The sequence below is a fragment of the Rhinopithecus bieti genome, unplaced genomic scaffold (genome assembly GCF_001698545.2).
Source record: "Rhinopithecus bieti isolate Rb0 unplaced genomic scaffold, ASM169854v2 scaffold_12478, whole genome shotgun sequence".
In the NCBI taxonomy this organism is placed as follows: domain Eukaryota; kingdom Metazoa; phylum Chordata; class Mammalia; order Primates; family Cercopithecidae; genus Rhinopithecus; species Rhinopithecus bieti.
In genome coordinates, this window is record NW_016807367.1 from 967,983 (window position 1) to 979,838 (window position 11,856).

The window sequence follows — 11,856 nt, forward strand, 5'->3', positions numbered from 1 at the left end:
AGGGGATTTCTAGACTGATTTTAATGTACCGTCTCATTTTGAAAAACATCTTAATTAAAAGTGATTCTCGGCCGGGCGCGGTGGCTCAAGCCTGTAATCCCAGCACTTTGGGAGGCCGAGACGGGTGGATCACGAGGTCAGGAGATCGAGACCATCCTGGCTAACACGGTGAAACCCCGTCTCTACTAAAAAATACAAAAAAACTAGGCGGGCGAGGTGGCGGGCGCCTATAGTCCCAGCTACTCGGGAGGCTGAGGCAGGAGAATGGCGTAAACCCGGGAGGCAGAGCTTGCAGTGAGCGGAGATCCAGCCACTGCACTCCAGCCTGGGCGACAGAGCAAGACTCCGTCTCAAAAAAAAAAAAAAAAAAAGTGATTCTTCTGCCTCAGCCTCCCAAACCTTTGGGATTATAGGCACATACCATTGTCAGGAATCCTGTTTAGAACCCACACAAACGCACACACACACACTCTCACACATGCACACATACCAGCACTCTGGTTCATGGAAGGATATATAAAGGCCTATTAATCACAACAGATAAGGATGGACAGGGCTTAGATTTATTAAATGGCAAAGGATAATAATGTTAAATAGCTTTAAGGTTAGATCAGATACTTTAATTGACCCTTTCCGTTTTTTTCTTTTTTCTGACTTTTTAATATGAGACAAGAAAAGTATATTCTGGACATTAGATGAAAAATAGGTTAATTTTTTTTAAATGAGATCATTTGGAATGTTACCAAATGGCATATATACAGTTCAAATGCACCCCTTTAGCTAATTTCTAGTGAAATCATTAAATGAAAAGAAAACAAGATGATTGGGAGAGATTTTTACATTTAACACCAGGACACTCAAAGTTCAACAGATAATGACAGAGCCACCCCACATCATCTGCTGGGCTGCCAAAGCTAATCTCTCTGAGCTCCCAGTGTCTGGAGGATTTTAATTTTGATTTGGATTTGGACAAAAGTGAAATTGAGTGCAGAATTTGTTATGTTTGAGGGACATGTTCTGATATCTGGTCACCAGAATCAAGCTGAAAACTCATACTGCAGGTGTGGGCGTACTGTTGTGGCCAGTCTGAAAACATTTGCAGATATCCGACTGAGTTAGCTCAGTCGAGGACCTGTTGCATTGATAACTGGTGTAGAGGACACAAGACTAATTTAAAAATCTACATCAGAGTAAAGCAACAAGTGCTTTGATCTTGTAGAAAATGATATGTTTCATGTACCCCAGAAAGAAATTCCAAGTCTCACTAACTCTTTTTTACCTGTAAAGTTTGAGCTCAGCATTTTTAAGACATGTTTGTTCTTTGCTAATTCAAAACAGTTAGCAAAATAGAATACCTGGTGCTTCTCGGGTGTTTTTCTAAAACTGACTCTAAGTTGATCCCTTGCTCACCTCTGTCTACTTAATTATGAATTCTAATTTGCATAGCTAATTCTAAAGACATTTGTTAATTTTCCTTCCTAAATTTGCAGGTATTATACTGCTGTAGAGGGAAAACGTTGGTTACTTTTTGATTTTGATGATCAAATTCAAGAAATCAATTCTAATAAAATACCTTTGAAATTGTTTTAGGAATAAAAAGTGTGTGTGTGTGTGCAAGAGAGAGAGAGAAAGGAGGAGGAGGCATACAGAAAATCCTAGTTCTATCATTTGAAACAAAATTCTTCTGATCTTTAGGCTACTGTAAAGATTGGTGTCACCACCAGAAAAGAGTATTTCATTCAATTAATGAATGAATTAATTAAAGATTTAATTTGACACAGATTTTGTATCATCTTCATCATACACATTGGCTTGGTCTCATGTTTTGCTCAGTTTTCCCTGCACTATTCTGAGTGAAATGTGAGGGGGGTGTGTGTGTGTGTGTGTGTATATACTTGAGGTCATCGTATGGGTTTTCTGTTGAAAGCTACCATTCTTGAAGTTTCTTATATATTGAGAAGAACTAAAGGAAAATGTGCCCACTACTGTTTTCTTTTATGGAGAAAGAGTCCCCTCTTTTTCCCCAGGAACAGATGGCCATTGTGTCAAGGAGGGAGAGGGAGAGCAGGCATGGGAGCAGGGCTTGCATCGCCTCTCTCTTGGGTGTGGCAGCACCCATGGGCAAGCCCCAGTATTGGAGTTCATTCCTCAGAGCAGGAATGGGGAGCTTTTCCCCATCAAGGGCCACACTGTAGAGAAAAATGAATTTTAATATATAACTTCTCATGGAGAAGAAGCATATAATAAGCCCATCCTTTATAGAACATAAAACTTGTCTCAGCCAGGGGCATGGTGGCTCACGCCTGTACTCCCAGCACTTTGGGTGACCGAGGAGGGCAGATCACCTGAGGTTGGGAGTTTGAGACCAGCCTGACCAACATGGAGAAACCTTGTCTCTACTAAAAATAAAAAGAAATTAACCGTGCATGGTGGCGCATACCTGTAATCCCAGCTACTCGGGAGCCTGAGGCAGGAGAATTGCTTGAACCCGGGAGGTGGAGGTTGCAGTGAGCCAAGGTCTCGCCGTTGCACTCAAGCCTGGGCAACAAGAGAGAAATTCTGTCTCAAAAAAAAACAAACAACTTGTCTCAATTGACTTGTGATTCTGTTCTGTGATACAGAGGGAGATACAGTGTAGGGTAAAAAAGCCAAAAGAGAGAATAACATTAAGCATCTAAGCATTGGGTTCTTAATTTTCATAACAAGGATGGAGATACAAGGTATCTCCATTGCACTGGGTACCTAGCTCCAGTCATAGGGTGACGGGATGACTTCAGGACCTGAGGCTGCTTTACTTCCACATTGCTTCTCTCTAAGAAGAAGCTAAACACGTAATTTCAGTCTTCTGTGGAATAAACGTTTCCTTTTCTGCCTCCATCCTTGGCCTCCACTCCAGCAGATCTGGGGCGTAACCATTCTCTGAGCAACCAAGAAAACCCAGCCCAACTCTTCATTCCATTGTGATTTTGGAAGGGCAAAAATAGAAGGCAAAGGGAGCAGGCATCTTGCCTTTATGACATGCCAGCGGGTGCCAGGCCCAAGGTAAAGATGTTAACATGGGGTCTCATTTCTGGGTCCTGATCATTTGTTTCACTTCATGGGTCCTTTTGGTCTGCATTCTTGTTCACAAGGTTTTAAGTAATGATCAATCCCAAGACCTGCAGGAATCAAATTTCGTATGTGGAAGGTGTTTGCCCAACCAAGACCTTTGTATCTTTGAGGCTTATAAGTTGGAGATGAAAGATTTTTTATTTATCCCATTGAAAAGCCTGTCACTCTAGAAAGTGAATGGTGCCAGCATGGCATAGTTGACAGTGCTTTTAGAGGCTCTTTTAAGCTTTTATTCTACAATACTGATCCAAATCATGATAGCTGAGAATGAGAGGGAATAACCAATTGATACTGTTTCTATCAGTGCCATTTCCAGTGTTACATCCTTTCATACTTCGTTGTAATCTGTAGCATGTATGAGTGTTTGCGGCAGACTGAGGGCCCAGGAAGGGAGGATAACATTACACACCACCGTGTGCCATACTTCAGGTGATGCATGGGGCAATCATAGCATTAAACTTGCTCAACGCACCATGCCCTGTGCTGTCTTGGGGATGAAAGATGAACGAGAACTAAGCCTTCCCCTGAGAATTCAGTCCAGAGGGGAAATGAATCAGTACAAAATAATTGCTATGTAAGACATCACAATATCTGCAAGGTACAAGCACTCTAGATATAGAAAAGATGAGGGAGAGAGTGCCACTTGAGGAAGATACAGGAAGGCTGCACACAGAAGGGACATCTGAATAGGGTTTTGAAGTTTGAATAGGCTTTATCAGCATATTTGGGAAGGAAAGAGCACATAACAAAAGATAAGGCAAGGGGCAGCATGCTCTGTTCAAGCAACTGGAATATTTCAGTATTGCAGGAGCACAAAGTCACATGGAGGAGTGCTCAGAGATGAGGTAGGGAGGGTGAGGCTAAGGCTTTCTGTGGGACAGAGAAGGAATCGTTATGCAGGTACAGGAACCCAAGGGCAAGAAGGCAGAGAGCAGGAAGCTCACGTGGCGCCTGCAGAGCCTCCTTCTCTCCCAGCTTCCATGCCACCACACCAGGTGGGACTATTCCCTCTCTGTCTCTTTTCCTTGCTCTTTTCTTCCTCCTCCTCTTAAGGGTAGGTAATAACAGTTTCACCCCATCCACTGCCCTCTGCTCGCTGTCTTTTGCAGACCTCACTCTGTCCCATGAATTCAGATGACTTCCCATCTCCATGTCACAAATGTCCTTCCCTTCCCGCCTATAAGCCATCACAACCTCCACTTCCTGTGGGAAACTTGAATAGTTAGGCAACACAGAACTTCTCCTAAATTTCTCCTCAGCCCAACTTTTCTAGTTTCCTTGCTCCTATTAATATTATCTTCCAAACCTTAGAGGCTTACAATTCATAGAATTTCGTTTTTATCTCACCTGCCTCTCATCCAGTTCCTGTATACGTTTCATCTATAATTTCTCTCACATTTGTTTCTTCATTTTTTTTAATTGAGGTATTTTTTTTTTTTTTTATTGCTCTGTTGCCCAGGCTGGAGTGTAATGGTAAAATCAGGGCTCACTGCAGCCTCGACCTCCCAGGCTCAGATGATCCTCCCACCTCATCCTCCCAAATAGCTGGGACTACAGGCATGTGCCACCACACCCAGCTAATTTTGTACTTTTTTGTGAGACAGGGTTTTGCCATGTTGCCCAGGCTGGTCTTCAAAGTCCTGGGTTCGTGCAATCCATACACCTCAGCCTCCCAAAGTACTGGGATTACAGACCCAGCCTGTCTTTTCATTCTTAATTCAGACTACAGTCAGCCACCAAGTCCTTCCCATTCAACCTCTGAAATATCTTGTAGTTTTTTTGGTTTTTGTGGGGTTTGTTTGTTTTGAGACAGAGTCTCCCTCTATTGCCCAGGCTGGAGTGCAGTAGCACAATCATAGCTCCTTGCAGCCTTGAACTCCCTGGTTCAATAGATCCTCCCACCTCAGCCTCCTGAGTGGCTGAGACTATAGGCATACCACCACACCAGCAGCAACAATATATAGACCACTTGGGATAAAATGACTATTTGTCCTATTATTTTGGGAAGAGATTCTAAAAGGATTCACGTTGTGTGTGTACAGGAAAGAGTAAGATCCTGGATGTGTAGACATGTCCCTGAGTATGGGAGACAAAGCTAAGAGTGAGTACAAGTGATTAATTCAACCATTGTTATGTTAGAACACCCCAGGCAAAAAGAAGAGAGCTGGCCTGGGGACCAAGTGAGGTATGTAACAGAAACCAGTGTTGCCAGCTCAGCCTGTCCAGGAACCTGGCTGAGATGGCGATTGATACTAGGCCTAGGCTAGAAATGAAAGGAGCTTTTTCTTTCTTCTTTGTCTTGTGTGGTGATTGAACTTTTTTTGGAGCAAAACTAGAATGCGGCAAAAACTTTAGAGCCGTGGTTTTCAACCAGGGTGGTTTTGCCCTTCCCTCCCCCAAGAAAATTTGGCAACATCTGCAGTCATGTTTGGTTGTTAAAACTAGAGGATGGAGCCCAGTATGGTGGCCTGTGCAGGTAGCCCCAGCTTCTCAGGAGACTGAGGCAGGAGGGTTGCTTGAGGCCAGGAATTCGAGACTGCAGTGTGTTGTGACCACACCTGTGAATAGTCACTGCATTCCAGTCTGGGCAACAGAGTGAGACCTCCATTTCTTAAAAAAAAAAAAAAAAAAAAAAAAAACTAGAGGATAATCCTACTGGTATCTAGTGGGTAGAGAGACCAAGGATGTTGGTAAACATCCTACAATGTGCAGTATAGTCCCCCATAACAAAGATTATCCAGCCCCAAATGTTAGTAGTACCAAAGTTGAGGAATCCTGCTTGAAAAGAAATGCCAAGAAAACACTTGGCAATAATGCTATTGCATGGAAGAGAAGGGACTATGATATTTACTGTATTTTATGTCCATTGTTTCACTTGCCCATTGAGATGTTAGTTTGAAAACTCCTCTCCCTGAGTCTGGAATCTGTCAAGTGAATTAAGAAAGTCAAAGGCTTTTTTATCAGTGATCAGTGTTTTGTGCATTCTTGAAAGGGCAAGGGTTGTCATAAGAAAGAGCAGAAAGCACTTCATGTAAATCATACTTGATGTGATCCCAGGAAGCTTTTAAAAACTAATTTCATTAAATTTAGTGGTGCAAATAGCCAGGTGATTTTTGATGCCATGGTCAAAGCTAGGGAAATGAGGCAGGGTGGTGTGAGGTGTGAGGAGAAGATAAATAAGAGAGCTTCTTTCTGGCTTTGCTTTTTATAGTGTCAAGATTTTTTTAAACGAAGTGAATCCCTTTGTATTTGTCCTAGTATTCTTTTGTGTTTGTCCCCAGGCCTTAGAATGACTTCCCAGTGCAAGATTCACAAGCATCATTATGTACATGACACTGCCCCCACTGTTTATTTTCCAAATATTAGGTACTTTGGGGAAGCATGACGAGGGAAGCTGTGTCGTGACTGCCCGTGAGGGTGGCTGATCTGGCTGGAGGTCAGGATGGCTGTGAGGTCACCAGATCCCTAAGGGGCTTGAGGGAGGAAGATCAGTTCTCCAGGAAGAGTCAGATGGACTGGAAGTAAAGGCAGAGAAGCTAAGTGTGTATCTTGCACAGCTTTCTTCTTCTGTTTTTTTCTTTTGAAAATTTTTTTTATCATGACTGACTGAATCAGTGAACTTGATTTTTATGAGCTGCTTCACAGACATGCAGAGAAAAAACAGCTTGGCAGGAGTAGGGAAAGCGGGGAGGGATCTAAAGTAAATACCACACTTGCCTGCAGTTTAGTTGTTGACAAAAAACAAACAGTTTTCCCTGAGAAGCATGTGTAATATGTCAGGAAGAAAAAAGAGCAATTAACACCCTTCTTACACAAGATCTTGATAGCACTGTATTAATTTTAATCATTTAGGTTAAAATGCTCTTCTTTTTTTTTAACTACCAGACAATAGACTATATACATGTATTTGATGTTCACCCATGTCATGCTTTCCAAGGAAAGCATAGTTTTTTGGACCTCCCAGCTTCTAACAATGAGATTTCCCTGATGACATCTCCTGGCTGTCCCACAGATCAGCACAGCCTTTACACTGTTTCTTACTATTTGTTCTGTGTACCTATGTATCTATCTGCCTATCTATCTATCTATCTATCTATCTATCTATCTATCTATCTGTCTATCTATCTAAAGTTTCCAAGGTCTGCTGTAACAAGTTACCACAAAGTTGCGGAAGCATGAAGCAGCAGATATTTATTCTCTCATGGTTCTGGAGGCTAGAAGTCTGAGATCAAAATGTTGGTCTGGCTGCGCTCCTTCCAGAGGCTCTAGGGGAAGGTCCTGGCTTGCCTCTTGCAGCTTCCGGTGGCTGCAGGGACTCCTGGGTTTGTGGCTGCATCACTCCAGTCTCTGCCTGTTTTCACATGGCCTTTTCCACTGTTTCTATGTCTTGCCCTCTTCTGTGTCTTATTAGGACACTTATCATTGGATTTGGGACCCACCTAGATAATCCAGGATGTTTTCTTCTTGAGATTGTTGACTTAATCACATCTGCAAGGACCTTTTTTTTTCCAAATAAGGTCACATTCGCATTCACAAGTTCCCATGGTTAGGATGTAGATGTTTCTTTTGGGGGACCACAATTCAACCCACTACTCTTTCTTTCTGTCTATCATCTATCTGTTCAACTATCAAAATCCTCTTTGATTTTTGTTTTCCAGAGTGCTGAGTACACACTAGTTACTAATTATTATTATTAATTTGAAAGTGTGGCCTTATTTTAAAGCGACCCAAGTTATTTTCTGGGCTAATTGTCCCACTTTGTTTCAAAGATGTTTTATCATTAACTCTAAGCAATACACGGACATAGACATTCCACCCTTAAAAAACAAGTGTTTCAGACTAAAGACCCAACATCTAATAGCCACACCTAAATGACAAACAGTAAATTGTACCATTACTATAACTTGTAAGATTGCTGTTTTTCTAGGTGTTGCTCCTTGGGCTGCAGTTAACTTCCTACATGGTCTTCCATACACCTCCAGCAAGGTGCAAGTGTCTCCGTTGAATTGACCCTATTTATCCTTGATTAATGTATGTGCCCCAGAAGAAAGAAAAGCAATTGGTCAGAGCTTTAAAAATAGAGGGAGAGGCTGGGCACAGTGGCTCATGCCTGTAATCCCAGCACATTTGGAGGCTGAGGCGGGCACATCACCTTAGGTCAGGAGTTCAAGACCAGCCTGGTCAACATGGCGAAACCCCATCTCTACTAAAAATACAAAAATTAGCCGGATATTATGACAGGTGCCTGTAGTCCCAGCTACTCGGGAGGCTGAGGCAGGAGAATGTCTTAAACCTGGGAGGGGGAGATTGCAGTGAGCCCACGTCACATCATTGCACTCCAGCCTGGGCAACAAGAGTGAAACTACTTCTCAGAAAAAAATAATAATAATAATAGAGGGAGAAAACCATAATGTTAAGATGCTTGCTCATATTTGATTCACTGAATTGAGTAAGTCATAAAGCAAGAACAGACATTTACCATGTCCTCTCTCAGTTCTGGAAACAACATGGCAGAGAGGAAGGGGCACATGTGGGTGGTGAGAGACCTTGGTCAAGAAACCTAGGCTCCAGCTTGCAGGCCAAGGCCTGGCCCTGCTGCCATCTGTGTGACCTTGAACAAGCCCCTGAGTCTCTGGGCTAAAAAAAACTAAAGTCTCCTATCTTTTCAGATATCAGATGATTGAGCCAATAGTTTTCAAACTATGGTCCAGTGTGCTGCGCACACTCACTTTTCTCTTCCCTCACACAATCTTCATGGTTTTCTCTGTGATTAGAAACTGGGTTTAGCTTGGAATTAAGAAATGGTGGTGTTTTTGTTTCTCTTCATTCACCTACTTGCAGCGGAAAGCTACAAAGAAACACAGATGGTGAAGATTAAAGAGGAACCAATGGAGGTTGACATCCAGGACTCCCACGTCTCAATATCACCCAGCCGGAATGTTGGCTACAGCACTTTAATCGGGCGAGAGAAAACCGAACCCTTACAGAAGATGCCAGAGGGCAGAGTACCCCCAGAGAGAAACCTCTTCAGTCAGGATATCTCTGTGAAGATGGCTTCCGAGCTCCTCTTTCAACTGTCAGGTATGTTTATGCACCGGAAAATGTCAATAATTGGAAATCATTGAAGGAAAACTCTTCTAACACAGTTTTTTTTAAAAAACAACCTGAATTGTAGGATTTTTTAGACAGAAATCAGTTTTGTTGCTTTAACACGCATACTGCCACCCAAACTAACACTTAATAAAGTGTTGCCAGGTAGAATTCCTGCCAGCCTTTCCTTAATAAATAGTTAAGAATCACTTGAAATTAAAACTCTATTCAATTATGTGCAAATGATTCCTGTTGACTAGGCTAAACACCTCACCTCTAATTTTGCTTAGGCAGTTGATCTGATTAACAGCCTTTTTTTTAATGTGAAAAAGATAAATTTCAATTTATTCCAACAGTGACTGAATTATTATGACTTCCAAATTAGTGTGGTCTGAATTAATGAGGTTTTATTGTATCCTGCCAAAACAAAAAACAAAACAAAGAAGGGAAAAGCAAAAGATGAAAATATGAGGACTATTTCCAGCTATAGCCTTAGCAGAACAGTTTCTGTAAATCAACTTTTTGTACTCACGTACTTAGAATTAAAAAGTATGGTAATTACCAGCTCAGTGAAGTGTCTGGATGAAATAGTTAAGGATCCCAGTACCTAAGTTGTTCCTTTTGTCATCTCTTTCAAGCGACACACCACTTGTCCCTAACAAATTTAATATGCTTCTATTTTTTTGCACAAGATTGAGGTTGATGGTGTATACATATATAAGATTCAGGTAGAAATACATACAAATACCTTGTCCAAAGGCAAGCACTGGCCTACAGTATTAAAATTTATGCATCAATAAAGTCTGTTACTAATGTCCAGCAAACTCTGTTTTGTTATGGATAACACATTTAGAGCATCCATTAAATTCTCTCTTAAGGAAGATACCAGGAAAGAGAAAAAAAAGCTAAAATCTGTCTGTCACCACAACAGTTCACCTTCTCATTGACCTGGCAACACAGCCCATAGTTGTGTAATTATCAGATGGTGCTGAAAACAGTGGCCTCCAGGTCCTCAAACGGGGGGGTGTTTTTGCAGATCTCTGCAGTAGCTGAAATCACTAATTCTGTAAACTTTATAGGACACACAGATCTTTGCAAGCTCCAAAACAGGCTAGTTTTATTTATTTATTTTGAAGGATGAAGCTTATCTAAAAACAATATAACTTTAATAGTGATTGAGGAGTTAAAATTTGCAAAAGCGTGACCTGTGTGGTTCTTTTCAGAAAGTCTGTCTCTAAACCGTATGCTGTCGCAGTCTCCTATCAGCTAAAAACTTTGTGTCTGAGAGTTCTCAACCCTGGCGCTGTCACTGCCTGGGTGACCTCAGACAAGTCATTTAGACCCGATTTCCTGCTCTCTGAAAGAATACTGGCTGTGAATCCAAATTCACACTCATTGTCATTGTTGAGTGGACAGAAAGGAATTGTCCCTGCACACATGCATGCAGTGGCTTCAGACTAGCAGTAGAAAGTGTGAAACAGGTGTTGCAAATCTTTGTTTAAATTTTTCCAAAAATCCACAAGATTAAGAGTTTTTTACTTGCCCTGCTGTTTAGATCTGAAACTCTTATAGCATTGGCCAGGTTTTTTCTAGATATTAAAAGAAGCCATTGGCAGCTGTGACCATCAGTGTAGGGTCCTCACATTTGAACTGCATTGGGAAGGCCAGAGTTCAACTTTTGTGCTCTTGAAAGCTCATTACATAATTTCTGGCAGCTGATAGATGTAGACCTCAAGCCACAGTAAGGGAGTGTCTACCTCTTCTTGTCTAAATGATATTTTTTTGTCCCTTGTGACATTTATCAGAATAACACTGAATGACTGCAGCACCAAGAGGTCTTAAGCTGTTTTTATATCCCCTCTCACAAAGGGGCCTCACAGTACAGAATGCTTAAAGGTTGTCATCAAAGTCAGAGGCGGAACAGTTGCAACAACTGCAGTTTTCATGCTGAATCAGAGGAAAGCAGACATTTTCAGCTGGGGAAAGATACAGTGGAAATAACTGTCTCTGCCCGTAACTCTATGTGTGTGTGCGTGTGTATGCATATGTATGTACTTACTAAGGCCTCATTCAAATCACACCACATACTTGATATTTGTTACTGTTTCCCTTTGATTGGTTTTTCTTTTCTTTTTTCTTTGTTTTTTTTTTTTTTTTTTCGAGACAGAGTCTCACTCTGTCGCCCAGGCTGGAGTGCAGTGGTGCAGTCTTGGCTCACTGTAACCTCCACCTCCTAGGTTCAAGCAATTCTCCTGCCTCAGCCTCCCAAGTAGCTGGGAGTACAGGCACATGCCATCATGCCAGGCTAATTTTTGTATTTTTAGTAGAGACAGGGTTTCACCGTGTAGGCCAGGCTTGTCTTGAACTCCTGACCTCAAGTGATCCACCTGCTTCAGCCTCCCAAAGTGCTGGGATTACAGGCGTGTGCCACAGCACCCATCCTGATTGGTTGTTTTTGTTTTGTTTTGTTTTTTGAGATGGAGTCTTGCTCTTTTACCCAGGCTGGAGTGCAGTGCTGCCATCTCAGCTCACTGCAAGCTCCGCCTCCCGAGTTCACTCCATTCTCCTGCCTCAGCCTCCCAAGTAGCTGGGACTACAGGTGCCCGCCCCTATGCCTGTCTAATTTTTTTTTTTTTTTTTTTTTTTTTTTTTTTA

General features: G+C 42.0%; 1 protein-coding gene across 3 annotated transcripts in view; it reads left to right on the forward strand.

Annotated features, from left to right (window-relative positions):
• ZNF827 (zinc finger protein 827) overlaps positions 1-11,856 on the forward strand; it is a 158,271-nt gene that overhangs the window by 63,340 nt on the left and 83,075 nt on the right. For all 3 annotated transcript variants that reach the window (XM_017881503.1, XM_017881505.1, XM_017881504.1), the window contains one exon: positions 8,953-9,192. In XM_017881503.1, the coding sequence (XP_017736992.1) occupies positions 8,953-9,192 (240 nt within the window). The remainder of the gene's footprint in view (positions 1-8,952; positions 9,193-11,856) is intronic.